The 20404-nt window shown below is 31.3% G+C and overlaps 3 protein-coding genes across 7 annotated transcripts; 1 reads left to right on the forward strand and 2 right to left on the reverse strand.

The window, feature by feature from the left end:
• Positions 1-1332: 1332 nt before the first annotated feature.
• LOC103493942 (E2F transcription factor-like E2FE) lies at positions 1333-9183 on the forward strand. 5 transcript variants are annotated; one of them, XM_051081103.1, is made up of 11 exons: positions 4815-5101; positions 5192-5259; positions 5347-5399; positions 5487-5564; positions 5637-5690; positions 5795-5891; positions 6025-6092; positions 6184-6256; positions 6351-6412; positions 6533-6935; positions 8852-9183. In XM_051081103.1, exons 1-11 carry the CDS (start codon positions 5013-5015, stop codon positions 8875-8877), a joined length of 1071 nt encoding a protein of 356 aa, XP_050937060.1. In that variant the 5' UTR covers positions 4815-5012; the 3' UTR covers positions 8878-9183. The 5 variants fall into 5 exon arrangements, with proteins under 5 accessions (XP_008453140.2, XP_050937060.1, XP_050937058.1 ...); XM_051081101.1 differs by lacking the exon at positions 8852-9183 and adding an exon at positions 7035-7474; XM_051081102.1 differs by lacking the exon at positions 8852-9183 and adding an exon at positions 7210-7474.
• On the reverse strand, positions 7400-11119 carry LOC103493943 (uncharacterized). The gene is made up of 16 exons (XM_008454923.3): positions 10932-11119; positions 10611-10743; positions 10273-10370; positions 10071-10171; positions 9893-9971; positions 9737-9797; positions 9569-9615; positions 9365-9457; positions 9177-9267; positions 8916-8967; positions 8661-8777; positions 8425-8572; positions 8168-8260; positions 8019-8087; positions 7847-7889; positions 7400-7703 (listed from the first exon to the last, which is right to left on the reverse strand). The coding sequence occupies exons 2-16, from the start codon at positions 10666-10668 to the stop codon at positions 7603-7605; spliced, it is 1251 nt and encodes a 416-aa protein (XP_008453145.2). The 5' UTR covers positions 10669-10743; positions 10932-11119; the 3' UTR covers positions 7400-7602.
• Positions 11120-12646: 1527 nt separating this feature from the next.
• On the reverse strand, positions 12647-17532 carry LOC103493941 (betaine aldehyde dehydrogenase 1, chloroplastic). The gene is given in 15 exon segments (NM_001297483.1): positions 12647-13014; positions 13480-13586; positions 13679-13739; positions 13808-13959; positions 14048-14125; positions 14445-14558; positions 14810-14886; positions 15010-15076; positions 15172-15237; positions 15320-15443; positions 15526-15618; positions 16250-16398; positions 16480-16560; positions 17093-17235; positions 17380-17532. Coding segments are annotated over 15 exon segments (1512 nt in total). The 5' UTR covers positions 17489-17532; the 3' UTR covers positions 12647-12923.
• Positions 17533-20404: the final 2872 nt, after the last annotated feature.

Raw genomic sequence — 20404 nt, forward strand, 5'->3', positions numbered from 1 at the left:
TTCTTTACAAGCTTGTTTTGTTGTCAAATTGATAGCAATGTCAACTTTCAACAATATAATTGGGCGTGCACTTGCATTCTTAAAAAGTTACACCCCAAGACAATAATTTAATACTACTTCATATCATTTTAATTAGTTTTTTCTCCGTCTTCTTTCTTCGTTTCCAAGGATAAACTCGAACATATATTTTGTACTCACTACTGGATTTAGTTAAAGTTAAGAACGCTTGAACTCTCCGTAACTTTATGCTCTTTGTATAAACTTAGATTTAAGTATCACTTTTTGTAGTTTTTTTACTATATATATAAAGTTTTTGTCAATTTTTTTTTAAATTTATATTCGCAAATTTACTATAATTTATTTAGATTTAGTAGAGAAAAAGTTCGAAAAAAAAAATAGTGAACTTTGAGAGTTTGTCCAGCGGTGCAACTTTTTAAAATGACTTATTTTCATAATTAAACATATGAAAAAATAAATCAAACATAGAATGACTTATACGATCATGATGATAAAAATGATTAAAATTCACGGGATTAAACTTTTAAATTATATTAAACTAAAATTAATTAATCTATTAAATATAAATTTAAAAAGTTTTGGTTAAAATACTTGGATGGATTGTGTTCGGTTCTAGTCTTTATACCTTTAATTATCAAACATTAGTTTATACACTCTTAATAAATGTTAAATTTAGTCACCGATCTCAAATCTAATAACATTTTTTATTGAAGTGTTTTTACTATAAGTTTTGATAATATACTCATAACTCACATTGTCCTCACGTAGTAATTATTATACTAAAATTCAATCAATGATGCGATTAGTCTTTACATCATTTTTCTGTTAGTCAATTAAGTGATAATTAACTTCATCGATCATTTAGAATCATTTCTCAAACATCAGAAATTAAAGTATTTGTTTTAAAACTTCAAAGACAAGATAATCATTAAGTTCAAACATCGGAAATCGAAAGTATATTTTACTCTTTTTTTATGAACAAATAGATCGAGAGGACAAATGTGTAATTGTGAAAAGAAAGATAAAAGAGAAATAGGATACTAAATAGAGGGTTGTTTTTAAATATCTGTAGGGAAAATTTTCGAAAATAAAATATTTAAGCTTCATACTGGAATAAATTTTGTAGTTTTATTCCATATAATGTAAATAGTTTATTAATTTTTTATTTTAAAAAACTTTCAATATAAAAATGAATCAAATTATTTAAAATTTTTATTTGTGTATGTTATTATTTATTTTTGATAAATTCTATATTTATAAATATTTTAAATTATTTTAAATTTTGAAATATTTTCACATAAATTAAAATGTAAATGAAGTTTGTATTTTCTGAGTAGACGAGAGAGAGAGGAAAGCGTAGGGCAAAAATGGCGGCAGCGAGAAAGGAAAGCCGCCCAATGGCCAATGACAGCAGCACAGAATCCGAAGAACGATTCATCGGCAGCAGAGCATAGCATTAGCAGGTGATTGTTGATTCTAATTTCTGAATCGAATCAAAAACAGAAAAAAAAAAAGTAAAAGAAAATTATCCATTTGCGTGATCCGTCAAATCCGATTTCATTTCTTCTGTGTTTGAAATTGAAATAAATTAGGAGATTTAGGGATTCGATATAATATATATATATATATTTCTGATGATGATGATCATCGATATCCAATCCAATTGACTGATATTATATACAGAATCCGATTTTATTGAATTAAACTGGAGGATCTGCTTTGCTTTGGAGTTTGTACTTTTGTTTGTGATTATTATTATCATTCCATTTTGAAGCATTTTTTTTCTTCTTCTTCACTTTCTTTTTGGGATTGCGTGTGAGAGAGAAAGATCTTCTTCCGATCTTAACCATCACTGATTTCTTCAATGTTCAATCTCTTTCCTTTTTGCCTTTTCCTTTTTCATCAATGGCGGATCAGTGTTATTTAGTACATCCCTTCAGATCTTTCCTTTTACATTCTTTTCCATCACTCATTAATTCTCACCCATTTTTATTTCAAATTAAATGTTAGCAAAAATTGTTTTAAATAGCAAAAAGAATTAAAAAAATATTTTAAATATAACCAAATTTTATCTACAAAAATTGCTGAGTTTACATTTTTTTTTTGCAATTTGTAATTTAGTCTATAAATTTTAGTTCTTTACAATTGTGTTTATTTTATAATCAAATTGTTAACACATCTTCGTAAAATTATTTTTTTTTTCTTTTAGAATTTAACTTGGTTTTTTCAAAACTTTGAAAGAAAGTAGTAGATTGATAAAAAAAAAAAAAATTAAAAGGGTCAAAAATGATAAAATCTTTGATAAAATATTTAATAAATGTGATCTTTTAGTGGCTTTATTGTAAATAGTTTATTAAATTTTTCTATTTTCAGAAAACCTAACAAATGAACCAAATATTTAATAAAGTTGAGTCGATAAATTTTATAGAAAATAGTTAAATAATAACATTAATTTCCAAAACAAAAATGAACCAAATTCAAAATTCACAGTGAATAATAAAGATAATCAATCTTCCCGATTCGAAAGTTGTAGTTTAGAGTATGATTTGTCTCGTTGGTTTAATCATACTAAATTAAAATTTAATCATTATACTCTTCTACCAGAGAAAGGTTTTGGCTGGCATAGCTAGATCGAAAGGAGAGATAATTTTTCCTAGTGGAATGAAGATTTTAGATCCATTTATTAAGGGCCGAAAAATACTGCTTTGCTCATGAGTTAGCAAATGAAACTTAGATTTCCATGGGTTGATTGGGTCTGTATCCATATTTCAACCTACTAATTCTCTATATACCCGGATATGGGTCTTCCAATTTTTTCAAACTCTCCTCAATTCATCTGGAGCCTTTCATTTATCAGACTCGGAGCCTAGCCTAGGCTTTTTTTTTTTTTTTTATAAAGGGTTAGATTTCTCAGTTGTGAAGACTTCTTCGATCGGAATCAGAAGGTTCCACTTCTTTTATTGCAGGAGAAGTCGTTGTTGTACAAAATGTCTATCTGACTTGAACTTTTGTCATATTTTCAAAATTTGTAAACCATCAAATAAATATTAAACTTTACTAAAGTATTAAATCTCTTTTAATATATCTTTTTAAATTATTTTTTCAGTACATGAATAGCTCACTATTTAATTTAATATTTTTAAAACAATATATATATATATATATATATATATATATATATATATATATATATATATATATATATATATATATAAAAAGGAAATCCAAAAGATTCATAAAATATATGCCAAATCTTAATAACTATATTTTTGTTACCTCATTCTCCACTTAATTATTAGAATGTTTTTCTTTTTCAAAACATATCTTTACATGTTTGAATATCTTAATAAAATTTTATATTATTCTTTTTTTTTAAATGAATCTCCCTACCAATAATATAATAATCCATTGGAAAAAATAAAGAGATATTTACCAATAAAATACTCATTTTGAAACATCTATTATTAATTTTTATAATTATCGGATCTCAACAAAAGCAGAAGAAACAAACAAGTATTAAAAATTTGTAAAAGTAGTCTACTAATTACCATTTTAATATCTTCAAAAGACGAAAAATAAAATAATAATTTTGTGAAATTTGAGAATCAATTAATCCATAGAAAAAGAAAACGCTCAATATAACTTCTTCGAAATATGAAACATTGTTATTAGAACAATATCATCAGAAAATACAAACTTTGTATACGAAAAAGAATTTGATTCTAACCAATCTATATTATCTCACTTAGTAGAACATACTATCTTCCTTATGAAACTTAAACATTGTTCATAAGATATAATTACGATCTATGCTTTGTGGAAATAATTTAAATTTAGATAAATTTATAATAAGGAATAAAAGTTTAGTGAGAGAAAAGAGTTAGTGCAAAAGTTGTTCTATAATACAATTTGAAAAAGGTAGTGTTTATCATTATTTTATAAATAATAAAAGAATCATAATTAAGTTTCAATTTATTATTGTATTTAAGAGAAGTTGTTAAAATATAAAAATGGACAAATTATTTACGCTCTATAGAAAAATAAAATTTTTTTGTCTTTTAAGTAGATTTTTCTATTTTATCTTTGAGTGGTTTTTTCTCGTGTAATTTTTTTCTATTTTTTTAAAAAAACCTCATATTTTAATTCACTAAGACATCACTTTAAAAGTTTGATTTTTTTTTCTTTTTGCAAAAAATATATATCTAAAACATTAGGAAATAAAGTAAAAAACCAACTCAAAATTCAATAGTGAAATGATAACATTATAAAACCTAAAAGATAAATTAAAATCAAACTAAAAAATTTAAAGTTTAATTCGGTAATCTATAATATTACAATGAATTACATCTTTCGTAAATACAACAATTGAATTCTTAGCCAAATTCTAAAAACAAAAAGTAACTTTGTTAAATCTATCTTTTGTAGTTTTAAAAATCAACTTTTTTTTTTTTAAAATTCAGTAGCACTTACGGACGTAATAAAAATAAAAAAAGCAAAATGATTACAAACGGTACAATAAAGAGCCATGAAGAAATATAACAAAACAATAAAAACATAGAACAGTTTGATAATCTTGAAAATGTCCACTGAATGTATAGAAATTTTGAACTTTATAAAAAATTGACAAAATATTTACATTTCATTTCAAGATGGAGTATTATAAAATTTGTATAGAAATAAAAAATGAATTATTTTTTACTTAAAAAAAATTTGAAAGTAAAATTACGGTCAAAGGACAAAACGGTCAAATGGCTAATAAAATTTGAAAAGAGAGAAAAAAGAAAAACGATAACGCGCCTGTTGTGTTGAACTTGAACTTGAACTTGAATCACGCTCCCTCCCTCCCTCCCTCTCTCAACGGTTCTTCAAATCTTCTGTTTAAATCTTCAAACCATTCCCTCCAATTCTCCATCTCCAACTCCATAAATCTCTTCCTTCTTTCTTTCTTTCTTCATTCTCCAATTCCATCTCCTTTCACATAACCAACCATACCTATGGCCGCCAATCTTCATCTTCCAGTACCTGACTCTTCTTCAAACGCTTACAGCCGGAAGCAGAAATCTCTCGGCCTCCTCTGCTCCAAGTTTCATCTCCCGCTCTCTCTCTCTCTCTCTTCCTTTTCATATTTTCTCTACTTATTCAAATTTATCTCATTATCTCTCTTCGTTTGTAGTTTTTTGAGACTGTATGATCGAGATGATATTCAGTTGATTAGCCTCGACAATGCCGCATCTCGGCTAGGTAGTGTCTGTTTTTCCTGAATGTTTTTTTTTTTAAATTCTCGTTAATCGAAAATTTGAAGGATTTTTTGTTACTGCAAATTTGTAGGTGTTGAAAGACGACGGATCTACGATATTGTTAACGTTTTAGAAAGCGTTGGTGTAAGGAATTTGTTGCTGTTCTTTGTTTGTTTGTTATTTTAGATGCATGATTCTGTTTTTAATTTAAAAATTTGCATTTGATTGTAGATTCTGTGTAGAAAAGCGAAGAATCAATATCGTTGGATAGGATATTCTGGCATTCCTAAAGCACTACGGCAACTTAAGGTTGATTCTTTTGTTAAAATTCATATTTAGTTTTTTTTTTCAAAAAATTAAGTGGTGTCATTTGTAATTTAGGAAGAAGATTCGAAGGGAAACAGCTCCGCTATAGATGCCAATGACCGTTCAAGTGTACGTCGAATTGTTACTAAAACTATATTTTTCTTTTGTTATATAAGAATTATGTTTTGTGTATCAGTTGATATGTTTTAGTCACAAATTATTTCGTGTATCAGTTGATAGATGATGAAGAAGAAACATGTTCAGATCTCACATCTGTGAGCCATGATTCAATCTCTGTCATATCTAAATCTTCAACGTCAGTGAGATGTGGTATACGGCAAAGTTTTTACTTCACTTAGATTAATTTATCATTTGAAACTGTGGATAATCACTTTTAGGGATCATCATGATGTTAATTTGGTTTTATTTTTGTTCTCAAATTTTCTTTTTCATGTGGCATCAGAGAATCGGAGGGAAAAATCTCTAGCACTATTAACGCAGAATTTCGTCAAGCTCTTTGTCTGCTCTAGCGTGAGTCATCAAGCAAGATGAGATATTTAATTCAGTGATTACGTTTGTTCTTATGTGAAAATCATCTTAAAGTTAGAAACTTTCTATTCAGGCCCATCTGATTTCACTTGACGAAGCTGCAAAATTACTGCTTGGTGATGGTCAAAATGTATCAATAATGAGAAGTATGAATCTTTGCTGGTGAGAATTTTGAAATATTTCTTACGTTTAACAGGATAGGTTGTGAGCTAATTTCTTATCACTCTTTCAACTTTTCAGGCAAAGTCAGACGCCTCTACGACATCGCGAATGTGTTGGCAGCACTTCATCTTATTGAAAAGGTAAAATGCATATGATATAGTTCAACCTGTTGGTTAAGTTTTTGATAACATCGAGCTTGCTAATCTATTTGTAAAAAAGTTGGATACATGTTTTATTATTTTGAATTCTACAAATGATAGACACAAACCGATGGTACTAGAAAGCCTGCGTTCAAGTGGCTAGGATGGAGAAGTTTAGTCGAAAATTGTCGTGCAGGCAAACTGATTCGATGTGATTCAAATAAAAGGAGCTTCGGAAGCGATATAACTAACAACAACTTGAAGAGAAACAGAATGCCATATTCATTTGATCTGAATAAGAGCCCTAATTCCCAGCAACAACGGCACGTGCAGCTTGAGGGTTGTGGGGTTGAAGTAACCGGGGGCGATTTAGAGAGGGATCTGAATTCTAAGAGCTTCAAATTTGGACCCTTTTCACCCAGTGTTAGAGTGGAAGCTAGAGCATCAAAAATTGAAGCAAAACAGAGTCGTAATAACTGGGTGAGCCTCGCCTCGACTTACTGTCCTCAGTATCAGAATCAAGGTATGTTCCATTCTAGTTTCTCTTTCAAGAACTCAAATTCACTAACTTTTGAAGATAAAAGTAATCATACAAGTAGTTTCCATTCACATGATTTTGCAGCTTTAAGAGAATTATTCTCCCATTACAAAGAAGCATGGAACTTATGGTACTCTGAAAAAAAAAACAAATCCCTGAAGCATAATTCTTGACAATCAAAATCTATTAAGTATAGCATTGGAGTCATCCTTTGGATGATTTTTTTTTCTTTCTTTCTTTTTTTTTTTTTTTTTTGTAGCTTGGGATCTCTTGTTAACCAACATCTATCAAGTATAGCATTCAAGTCGTTCTTTTGATGAACTGATTTTTGAAGCCATAGGGTGCTTATACGTTGGCTGTGCCAACTCCGATCTCCGGAGGCCATCGTCATGGTGTATTATACTACCATTGTAAGATAGTTGTGCTTACAAATGACTTGGAATAGCTAGTTTATCTACAAAAATATGTAGTTATTTTGTCTGTATTTTGCATAATTGAATCAAAGAAGTAACCAATTTTAAATAGATCTCAATTTACAGAAGTGGTCGTGGACTTTTGACGATTCCACGTCCGTTTTTTTTCTAGTACAACAAGGAGGGTAATATGAAACAAAAATGTACTGACTTTTTTTTTTTTAAAAGAAAAGTTTTTTTCATAGAATTATTTCCTCTTGAACACTCACATTAAGAGTCTTGTTTGGGAGAACAATGCTGTTTGTCACCACTACTTCATCCTCAACCGCGACTGCTTCACCTGGACAATAAAACCGATGTTTGTCATATTAGAACCGCAGCCGTGATGTACTGAAGCTTTGTGCGTATCTTGAGAGGGAAAGAAAAGCATATGTATCTTTTTTTAGAAGAAAATAAAAGGCAAGAACAGGTAAAGAGTAAGACCTAGAATCGTAATTCCCCGCTTTGCATTGTAATCTCCATCGGCCTAGAGGTAGCATAGAAGGTTGACAAAAATAATTAAAATGACTAACTTAAGTAATGTTGTTGATAAAAATTGGAACCAAAAAGAAAAAACATGAAGAAAAAAAGAAAAATGGCTCATTTTTTGACTTACCTGTACACGAGACCATCGACCAATTGACGATTTCCATCCAACAATTGCATGTATGACAACTGCATTATCCTGACAAACGAAAGAAAAAAATAATAACAAATAAACTTCAAGTCCGAGTCCGAATCTTCTGCATACCGATAAATCCATACCTTAATTTCAACATCATCAAGGATGATACAACTGATGAGCCTAGAACCAGCTCCTATTCGAGCATTAGCCGATATCGAGACATTTGGACCAATCTGTATAATGGCATAGAAGAGAAGCCAATATACAAGTTTAATTTGAATGAAAGTAGAAAAACAACGAGGGACTAAAATTAGAGTCATCAAAATTTGTAAGTCCTGTACAATAATCCTTTTGACTAGAAAATATCATATTTACAACTCGAGATTTGGAAAGTTACCTTGGCAGTTGGATGTACTTTAGCTGAAGGATGAATATAAACGTCACCAATGATGATAGCATTTTTCGTACCATCTCCACTTGCCAATAAGTTGGAGGAGGTGACCCGGAATTGAGCAAGATATAAGCCAGAGCATTTCAACGACATTCTGCAAAATTTTACACGGAAAGATGCGTATACATTTTTTAAACGGTTGCAAACGAAGCTTATAAGTTAAAATGAGTGCATATACTTACGCAGGCGTTTTGATCTGTTCCCAGTAGTCCATCGTTTCATACGTATATAACTGTTTCTTACCCGCAAAAGGTGATAGAATGTCTTGATCCAATCTTACATAGTCTTTAGGCAAGCTCCTGTTAGTCGAACTTTATGTTATTAGTAATTTTAGATATCGAGCAATCTGAAAAACACTGACTTTTATATGCAGCTTCGAAGTGTCTGCGCCAAATCTAAATACAAAATTTCAACATAAAGAGAAGGATCCATCCAACCTTGTTGTAGCAGACTGGAGGGCTTCAAAGCTAGACAATCGGCTTAAATTCGCTGCAAAATACATACAAGAGATAATTGAGAATGACAATAAACTATCTATAATCTGGTAATGCAGTTGAAAAAAGAGTTTTCTCCCCCTCTGAAAATCAAGCCAATAGTGGAAATTGCTTCAAATAAATTGACTTCATTATTGTATAACTACAGCAATTCGAAATCATCTCAATCATTATTTCAACTGCCTTCATGTGACTATTACTCACCTCTCTCTTTCCGCTGCGTCGAAACACCTTGAATTGCGGAAAATATTTCTGGTGTAAATATGTAAACGCCACAGTTAATGAGGTCACTGACCTGTTTCGGAAGATAAAAGCAGGGGAACACAATTGAAAATTGAATCAAAAGAGAAGTGGTGGTGCTAAATTTGAATGTTTTTTTATAGTTAACATACAAAAGTTTCGGGTTTTTCCGCATAGTGAAGTAGTTCGTTTGTTGTTGGATCCGCAACCAACTCTCCAAACTGGTGAGCTGCCTCAGCCGATACCTAAAACCAAAACAAGGATGAAGGCCAACATTGAAGAAGAACCAATAACCTGTAATCGGAGGCATTGAACTTTAAAGAATCCAGCTTAAGAGCTCAGGCGTGATTACTTACTCTGATTACGAGGATTGTTCCCATCCCTCCATAACTTTTGTGAGCATCTGTAGCACATCAATCTTATTAATGGTAAAGAACCTATTAAGGCAATCATTGCAACTGTTTCTTACATAAGAATCGAGTAAGGAACAAAAGATTGAATCAAAAGAAAAGGAGAACAGCTACCTAGCATTTGCTGGAGTGGAAAACTCGAGCAAACGTCACAATTCAGCAAGAAGATATGTGACTGAAAACAAGATTATAGAAACATTAGGAGATCTAAAAGGCATCGATGGATCAACTTAATAGACAAAATTGGAGAAGAAAAGGTGAGACGAAAACCGGACTGTCTTCCATGATCAGATCTCTGAAGTGAAAAAGTCCACCAGCAGAACCATGTGGCTTCTGTTCCTTCAAATATCTAATCACCACACACAATATCACAGCAATTCAACAACAAACACAATCAAAAATGAAAAATCAGCATAACTTATTGTAGACTTTGAAAGGAAGTGGCTACCTAATAGGAACTTTCAGTTCATTAGAAATGGAAGATAGATATAATGCAAATTCACGCTCCTCATAGAAACCAACAAGAAAAATCTGAGCCAGATTTGGAATCTGTAAAAAACAAAACAGTAACTACATCAGTTTGATAAACAGAGTATCAATTCAACGATCAAAATGACAGCTTATTCCATTAAGATTCCATGAACACGTACCCTTTTACAAGCTGAAATTGGGTGATGAACCATTGGTTGTCCAGCCAAAGGAAAAAGAGGCTTGGGAATATTCAATGACAGAGGTCGAAATCTAGTTCCTGTTCGTTACAAGAATATAATGAACAAAAACCCAAACAAAAATATGAACTAAATATTTCAAGAATCTGATTCTTGTCCTATGAACAACAGCTGAATTCTATGAACCCGACATAGAATCAGAGAAACAGAATCAAGTTTTGGTGGAAGAAGAAGCTAAAATGAAGTCAGATTTGAATATAGATGCATCAAACAAACTTCCCTCCAAAACAAAATGGGAAGAAATAAGAAATTTCTTATACCTTTAGTGGGACCGCCGACCATGATCACAGCTACAACCTTCTCCTCTGTGCTCCCCATCGTTAATCGAAGCAAACCCAGATCCCAAAACCCACTACTGAGCTAATCTCAAAATCAAGAATCCCTTGAAATAAACTGCGATTTCTCGATGTAAGAAAGAAAAATCAGAAATCTACACAAATGGGTAATTAATTTGGCGCGAAATATACACAACCCAGAAGTGGTATTAATGTATTGTGGACAAGATCTCTAAATTGAGAGAGAAACCCAATGAAAAGACCAACCAAAAAAATAAAGAACAACGATGCGAGACAAACAGTGACCTGATTCCAAAGAAGAAATACGAGATGTGAATTAATGCAGTTACTTTGCCAGTTTCTTACGATAACAAGGAAAAATCCAGCCTGAAAAATCAACTTTCCATCTCTCTCTTCCCCCTTTCTGAGGTGGAAGAAAGAGAGATTTATGGATACTCAGCCAGTGGGAACTAATGGCAGAATTAAGCAGTGAAATTGAATTGGCCTGTCCCATCACCAAGGATAATGTCGGCCCATACTTCAGTCAAAACCAATTTCACACTCAACTTTCTGAATTTGTCGGTTGAAGGTTCCAGGATGGTTCCTATGCATAAAAATTTTACCAACCCCATGATTATGTGATACCCCATCAAGAAAAAAAAAAGTGTAATGTTATAGAACAAATTTTCATACTGTAACGCATCTTTGGGCTTTCCTTTTTTGTTTTTTAGTATTTGGGTTGTCTTAATTTGTTGCATTAAGTGATTATTTTGTAAATGTTTTTGAACATATCTTGAAAAACGAATGATGGGATTAGAAAAGACATCATTTGTGTTTGGAAAGAGGGAATTTGAAGGAGAAAGATGAGACAGATTTGTGATTCTTTCTTGCTTTTACTGCAGTGATTTGTTAAACTGTCATTATCAAAGACACTAATTGTAATGTTGATTTATCTTTCATTGTTGTTTCTTTCAAAAGAATGAATAGTAGTAAAGGGTAAATTTCCTTTTTAAAGAAAAAGGGGCAGTTGAAATAAGCCCTCCGATTAGTGCATTTTTTTTTATTTCTAAGGGACGTTTAGTTTAGATGGGTTGGGTTGGTAAATATTATAGAATAAAGTAATTGGAGAAGTTAACGTTAATAACGAGATAATAAACTTCTTTAATTATTAATAAACCCAACCGTGAGTGAGTTTTTTTATCCATCCAATGCAATTTGGGGGTCAAACACCACTAAGAGTTATTCTTTTGTTTAGGAAAATTTCTTTCTCGAATATTCTTTCTTTTACGAGGAGGTGATAGAGTAACTAATTTTGATTGTTGGTTGTCTATTTCTCCTTCAAAAAGTAAAGAAGATTTAGTGCAAGACAAGAGATCAAACTCTTGGAAGGAAAAGTGACGTTGGTTTATTATTGAACGAAGATCAACGAAGAAGATAAATTATATGTTTGATTGAGCTTGAAGAAACTTAGAATTTAGTATCTACTCCGATCAAATCAGATATTTTTGAAGATTTATCAACTATATTAGTAGACTAAAATGTAACTTGATCAAATTTTTAATTTAATTCAGATTGTTGGGATGGTTGCTTATAATATACATTTCATATTATTTTGAGTTGGAAGAATCAGATTACCCATAAACAAGTTGCATGACAACATAGGAACCAGAGAGATCTCTTCCTTATTTTAAGTTCTGGTTATTCCTTTCATTATCATCTTTTATTTATTTATTATCATTCTCAAGAATCAGCCAAAATTCAATATTGTGTAAAACAGTTGTCAAAAGTTTCAAATTTTATCTTCATTTTAATTGTTCAATAGCATTTAAAATTGAATCAATTTTGTGTTCAATAGATTTATGAATTTTGGATCGGAAAAAAGTAGTCGAGATCAACTAAATTGACCCGTTACCGATGAGGTTTCTCATGGAATCCCATTTCGCCGATTAATATTAGAGAAGAAATCCATCTTCTTCCTCATAGCTTCAAAAGCCAAGATTGAGAATTATAGAAGAAGAGACTGAAAGAAAGTGCCTGAATTCATAGAAGCTCAGATTATATCATACAACAGTTCCTTTTTTCAGGCTACCAACTCCATTTTCTATCGACTCACAATCATAGTATCTAATGTTTTAAGTAAATTGAATTGAGTTCTTAAACACAAACTAACTGAACTAAACAGAGAACTCATAGGGTAGAACTACTTATGCAAGAATTTCTTCACCCAACTTTATTCTTCCGAGTAGACGTAAGTAGTAGAAGAGAAGTGCTTATTCTGAATCAGAGGAGTCGTTTCTTTTACAGTTTAGAAGGAGATTTGTACCATCCCCATGGTTCATCGGATATGTATTGAGTAACCTGCTTTACAGTCAGATAAGTATCGAGTCCCCTGTTGATTGAACAAAAAAAGATTAGAGAGTCAGTACATGTGCTGCTGATCCAAATGTTATCATTGTCAAAGAAAGTTGGGATACTGACCAATGAGTATGCATGAGTTGTTTGAAAAATCATGTTCAAAGCTATTTCAACATAAACCTATGTTTCTTAACTTCCCAAAAACGTGCTTCCTGGAATAGAATCTTCAATTTTTCGTTTTTTATGTAGGTTCAAACTCGTTTAAAATTAATAGGTTTGGAAAGTAAATGAAACAAGAATAAAGGTTAAATTCCCAAACAGCTAAATCCTTTTTTTTTTTTTTTTTTGTCTTAAAAGCTAAGTCAGACTAGGATTTAGACAAAAAGAACGGTTTGGGAATCCACCAAAAAAGCTTCTTAATTGTTCATCTTTTTAGGTATCTTTTAATTGACCTCGAGTAAAATTATCTAGCATTTTTTAATATAAAATGGCAATATACCATTCCCCTAGCTCTCGACCAAAGCCACTCCGTTTGACGCCTCCCCATGGGGCTTGAGTGAAGCATGGTTGCGAGCAATTAATCCACACAATTCCTGCCTGAAAAGCCTGTCCGGAAGAAATAAACACAAATTTATCAGAATTTCAGAGGTTTCTCGTTTGCATATGCCATATAGGTGCTTGATAATTCCAATCCTCACCTTGGCTACACGATCACACCTTTCTAAATCATTTGATATTACAGCAGCACCTAGGCCATATCTGTAAAAGATCAACTGAACGTCAGGAAACGGTTTCCTGCATAAACTAAGTGGGAGAATTTTACTTACATTGTATCGTTTGCTAATTCAATAGCTTCATCTTCAGAACTAAAAGTCTTCACACATAGAACAGGTCCAAAGACTTCTTCTTTCCATATTTGCATGGAGGTTGTAACATTAGTAATAATTGCTGGTTCAACGAAGTATCCCTTCTTTAGGTGCTAAACATAGTAGTGACAAATTTTAGTTAGTTCTAGATAAACAAAAAGAAAAGGAGTAAATTTGATAAGCAAAAAACTCAAGTGTTACCTTAGGGCGAACTCCACCATATAGAATCTTTGCACCTTCTTGCTCAGCAGTTGAGACAAACTTCAATACTTTCTCGTACTGAATTTTACACCAAAAATTAGCTAAAGAATCAAACAATAGCGTAAATATAATAATTTAAGCAGGTGTAAATTGCATGAGTTGATTCTTTAACTTATCCCTAGCCTTCCATGGGTTTACTTTAATAGAAAAGCACAATTTGTAGGCTATGAAATATATTAATATATGAGCATATATTCCTTGAAAAAAACAGTCCTTCCGTGTGTTCTGTCCTATTATTACCAAATGTCAATGTCCATAAACTGTGAGTGACGGTGAATTGTTGTTCTTTTCTTTGTCATACAGAACTCAAGAAATGTAGAAACATATCCCCCCTCACCTGAGAAGCACTAACAACAGGGCCAAGTCTGCAACCTTCTTCTAAAGGATCTGAAATCTTAATGTTCTTGCACCATTGCACGATCTTATCCAAGAATTCATCAGCAATGTTTTCCTGGAATAACAGATAGAACAAACAAATATAAAACTTGAAAAGAAAGGATAAAAATGCTTAGCTTATTAACTAAGTCAGAAATTTTTTCAACGAGATGGCCTTAAACACAATTATCCTATCCTGGGTTTGGACAAAATCGTCTGTTCCATTGAACCCAAAAGATACTACCAAAAATAAAATGTCTACATCCATGGGACAGTTAGGAGTAGAGAGTGATCGTATTTGATAGAAACATCTAGATTTCTACATACGTGTACAAGTAGACGGGATGTGGCACTGCAAATCTGACCATTTGTCCAAAAGCAACCAAATATTGTCCATTCGGCAGCTATAAATCATAAGAAAAGAGAAACAGTCAATAACATCAAAACCACAAACGGCACAGATCCAATGCAAAAGCTTCAAGGTAGGGCAATTTTTTAATCAACCATGATAAACTAAAGTTACGGACCCTTGTCAAGATCAACATCATCAAAAACAACAATCGGACTTTTTCCACCAAGTTCCATGGTAACAGGCTGCCAAAGAAAACAGGCGAGGAGAAAGTAAGTCAAATGGTAATCTAGAACTTCTACTAATCAAATGTAAAATGTTCACTGTGCTGAAATTCAACCTTGACAAGTTGGGCAGCTGATGCCATAATCTTGCTTCCAGTAGCACCACTCCCAGTAAATGCAATCTACCATCAAGTATTCTCTTTTTTAGTTGGACAACAATTTATCCTTAAGAATACAAGTAGATGCCAATAGAGATAGTGATACCTTGTCAACATGAGGATGAGATGCTAGAGGAGCACCAGCTTCAGCCCCGTATCCTGTCAGAACATTCAAAATTCCAGATGGAAGACCAACTTCTTTACATATTTCGGCCAGTTCCAAAGAGGTGCTGCCCAAAAAAAAGGTATTGTGTAACAACATTTTGAAAACAATCACAATAAATAAAGTTCATAAAATCCATAATCACTTACACAGATGCCAGTTCTGATGGCTTCAGAATTGCAGCACATCCAGCAGCCAAGGCAGGTGCAACTTTCCATGCACACATCAATAGAGGATAGTTCCTTCAATATAAAAGACAGACATCAGCGAAGTTTAGAGCTTATCAAAAATTAAGATAGAGCACCATGGTAAAGTCTGAGAAAAATGATAAAGGTAGACAGGGAGAACAAAAAAAGAGAGCAGAACCAGATATGACTTTGGAGGTTAATAACTAATAACATCCCAAAGCATGACTCTTGTCCAATTAAAGGTAAAATGAAAACTGTGAACCAGAGTTACTCAAGTTTGGGTAAACATATCTGCGATCAACAAGTATTGAACATCCTAGCATTTTGAGACTTGTTGGACCACATGTTGGACAATCTAACATTCAATCCTTGTTCTACATGTATCAAACACTTGTTGAACAAATATAACAATTAAACAAATACCTCAACAGGTTTACTTGTATTCGAAAAATCAATCCAAGTAATATATATTTAAGAAAAATCAAGAAAATTTTGCAACATTTTATATCCTAATGTTTAAGTTAATGAATCGACAGTTTCAAAGTTGAGAGACAGTAGTTGGCTATGATTTAAAAAATAATAACATTAAATAACAACTGTGTGGTATTCCACCAAAATTTGAGAAGCTATGCCAAGAAATAACCCCACTAAAAGAACAATCAAAGCAGTAGGAGGTAACAAGTACCAGGGAGTAATCAACCCAACAACTCCAATGGGTTCTTTTAGAACATAGCTCTTGAATGTATCCATGGGAAGAGAAACAGGAGCTTTTTGCTTTGCATCCAATCCTTCAGCAAGATCGGCATAGTAATCGAAGCACCCAGCAACATCATCCTGTACAATACCAACAAACATTGATGGTGATGAAAATGTTACATTCAATGCATACCTTTAACTTTTTACTAATTGTCATACCATGTCCCATGCAGCTTCTTCCAGAGGTTTTCCACAGTCTATTGATTCAAGCTTTGCCAATTCCGGTTTCCTCTCTGTTATCTATGAGAAAATAACAAACAGAGTTCAGGATGGATGACATTAATACATTCAAAACAATAATAATAATAATAATAACCCAGCTGCTTAGCATATCCAATGGGAGAAAAGAATTCCCTCAACATGATAGTAAAGTTGAATTTATATATGATATAACTTCCAAAGTCACTAAAACTTCTTGACTCTTACAATATAAATATGAATTTAAATAGAACTCGTGCAAGGTGAGTAATACCCATGTTGTAATAAGCTAGGGCAGTTCACTACGATAATGTAGCATTCCTAAGACGAGATATAGAGCTAAAAAACGATTCTATCCTAATATCTGATCTTTCAATGAACTATGGCGGGAAGATGCATGGCATCATATTTTTCATTTTTTATAGATTCGCATCAGAAACCAATTCATGGCTTCAATCCACTAAAATCGTACACAAATAACAAAAGCATCAAAGACCCTTAGCATCAGTTCAATAGGAAGACAGAGAGCAAATCACAATCAAATAAAAGTGAGACATCCATATAACCCACCGACCTTGGCAGCAATAGCACGCAAATACTTGGCACGAACAGCCCCCGAAGCAGAGGACCAATCTTTGCCTTTATTCCTCGCCAGCGCTTTTCTAGCAGCATCAACAGCTAACTCTACATCCTCAGCAGTAGCAGCAGGAATAGATCCTGAAGCATATTTGGTAAAGTAACACAAAAGTAAAACTTAACCCACTTATAAACCACCCATCCTCAAACAAAATTACTACTTTCCGATCATCAAAGCAAATTAATGAACAATCATAATTAGTACGAGAAGAGAGAAGAAGAGACCGATTGTTTCTTCAGTAGTGGGGTTGATGACGGGGATGCGTTTCTTGAGAACTGGTTCCCTCCACTCGCCGTCGATGAATAGCTGCCGGGTGGGAATGGAAATCGCCATTACTGAAGAGCTTTTGTCTTCTTCAAAGTAGTGAATGTTAGAAATCGCATCGGAAAATGAGATGATCGATTTAAATACTCAACTTCGCTAAAAATTCCGAACTATTTTTGCGGATTTCTTTTGTCCGTACTTTACTTTTCTTTTCTTTCGAGTTTCGTCGCTGAATTGACTATTTTACCCCCACACCAAAGTAATTGCAATCACATCCTTCAATTTTTCACATTTTGTAAAGCGTTAAAAAGTCAGATCACAACCTTGTCCTAATGGTAAGAATGGAACTCGATATTCAAACTCATATAAATACAATTACGTAAGTTTTAGATTCTATCAATAATAAATATTGATAAACATCGATATTGATAGAGTTCAAAATTTTACTATAACTTATAAATATTTTAATTTATTTTAGTATTTAGAAAAAAATGTTCAATGTAATTATTTGAATAATTGGAGAAGAAAACTAACTTACTCAAATCTTAATTGTTAAAAGAAAAATCCTAAAATCTTAATAAAATAAAAAGATGGAAAGGGGCCACTCTAAGATAAGAGATATTGGTCCAACAAAGAAATCTCTTACACCTCACATATTATACATTCTTTTATTATATAAAAACAACATGTTGAGATGGTTCACAATAACCAAAAAAAGATCCCCTAATCTTAATTTTTAAAAAATTATATTGCTCATTTAGATATTTTTCTTTTATATATATATATATATATATATATATAAATAAAGTTAAAACAATCAAACAAGGAAGGTATCCTTTTCTTTCTTAGAAGAGAAAATTCTAAAAAAAGATTGATTTAGATTAATTTTAAGGATATTTCTGAACATAGTAAAAAAGTTAAAATTATTTACAAATTATAGTAAAATCACTAAATTTTCTATAGAATTATTTTTACTATATTTTATAAATAGTTTCAATTTTTTTGCTATTTATGATAATTTTTCTTATCTACGATATGTCTTTATTTTTGATCTATTAAATTAGTGTTAATATTAACTATAATAAAATCAAATAGATTGTTTTCTTTTTTTTAGTTTTCTCAAAGATAAAATAATCGACAAACTATTTAAAACAAAACCACTAAAAATAAAATTAATTACACTTGATTTAATATTCTATCAAATATTTTATTTTTCTTTCGATGATCTTTTGATAGCCTCAAATAAAAAATATTATGACATTGAATGATATGTTAGCGGCACGTGGGAGTTGGGTCATTTGGATGACAACTCACCTCGTAGGGCCACCAACTTTAGCATCACAATTTTTGTGTACTTTTTTCTTTTTTAAGTAAATTGATGTTGAAAGGTAAATTGATTTTAGGGTTTTTTTAAGTAAATTGATGTTGAGGGTATTGTATGATATAATCGGGTGAGAGATTCAATCTTTCAGGAAGGGTTTTAACTATCGTTAAGAGATTTATTGTGATAAATAATATTTTTTTTCTTTAATTAGTTTGATTAAAAATGTGTAATTAGTTTTATACAATATACTACAAACTACGAAGTATTGGCTTTCTTTTATAAAGTTTAAAATCAATTAATTTAAGAAAACAATGCTTAAACTTTTATAAAGTTTCATTTTTACCTTTTTTATTTTTTCATCAAAGGGAAAGAATATTACTTCATCTCATTTTAAACTTTCACAGGTTAATGATTGAAGAATGAGAAAATTAGGTCATTTCTTTAGTTCAAATTCTCACAACAAAATCAGGCAGGATGAATATACATACTTTCTTTTTTTAGAAAAAGCAGAAGAAGAAGAAGAGGAGGAGGAGGAGGAAAAACAAAATTGACATAATTTCTTTTTTCTTTTTTCTTTTTCTTTTTTTTTTTCCAATAAGAAGGTGGAAAAGGGACATTTGAAGAGGTTGGATTGGATATGTGCACCAAAATTGGGCTTATCGGCCCACTCCACAACTGAGGGAGGATCCACTACCCTGTTTCGTATGATAATTAACGGATGGTTTGTAAATATGGGATAGTTGCAAATGTATCGATTATATTCAAAATAATTAAGTATATAGTAATATTTTAAAAAAATTGTAAATATAGTAAAATTTGTCAAAATCTATCAATGATAGGAGTTTATCACCGATAGACTATGTAGTGTTGGTCTATCACTGATAAACCATAAGAGTCTATCATCGATAGATTTTGCTATATTTGCAATTTTTTTAAAATGTTGTTACATAGTTAATAATTATTCTAACAATTGCTGTCCATTCTAATTACCCTGGGATAGTTGCAAATATAGCAATTATATTCAAAATAATAAAGTACATAACAACATTTTAAAAAAATTACAAATATAGAAAAATCGGTCAAAATCTATCCATGATAAGAGTATATCACTAATAAATCATAAGAGTCGATCAATGATAGAAGTCTATCACCGATAGATTTTTCTATATTTACAATTTTTTAAAAATATTGCTACATACTTAATAATTATTTTAAAAATTGCTACCCATTATAATTACCTTAAATATAACTATGAAAAACCGTAAAAGGATAGAATATTTTGACAAAAGAATCTAAAGCCTAAATTTTTTTTGTCTTTTAATTACTTTTTTTATATATAATATAAATAGTTTGTCAAAATTTTATACTTTTAAAAAAATTCTACAACAATTATATTAAAAAATATTTGTATATATAACGACATTTTAAAAATATTATAAATATATTAAAATCTATAAAAATTAATTAACGATGGAAGTTTATTATTGATGGATCATGTTTAAAATATTGGTCTATCATTAATAAACCATAAAAGTCAGGTCTATTATCACCAATAGATTTTGTTATATTTATATATACTTAATTATAAAAAAGAGGGTGATGGTGAGAGATCTGAAGAAAGTGATAGGATTCGTTTAAAGTTTGAGAAGTCCACGTTTTAT

This window comes from Cucumis melo, chromosome 2 (genome assembly GCF_025177605.1).
Source record: "Cucumis melo cultivar AY chromosome 2, USDA_Cmelo_AY_1.0, whole genome shotgun sequence".
NCBI classification, from domain to species: Eukaryota; Viridiplantae; Streptophyta; class Magnoliopsida; order Cucurbitales; family Cucurbitaceae; genus Cucumis; species Cucumis melo.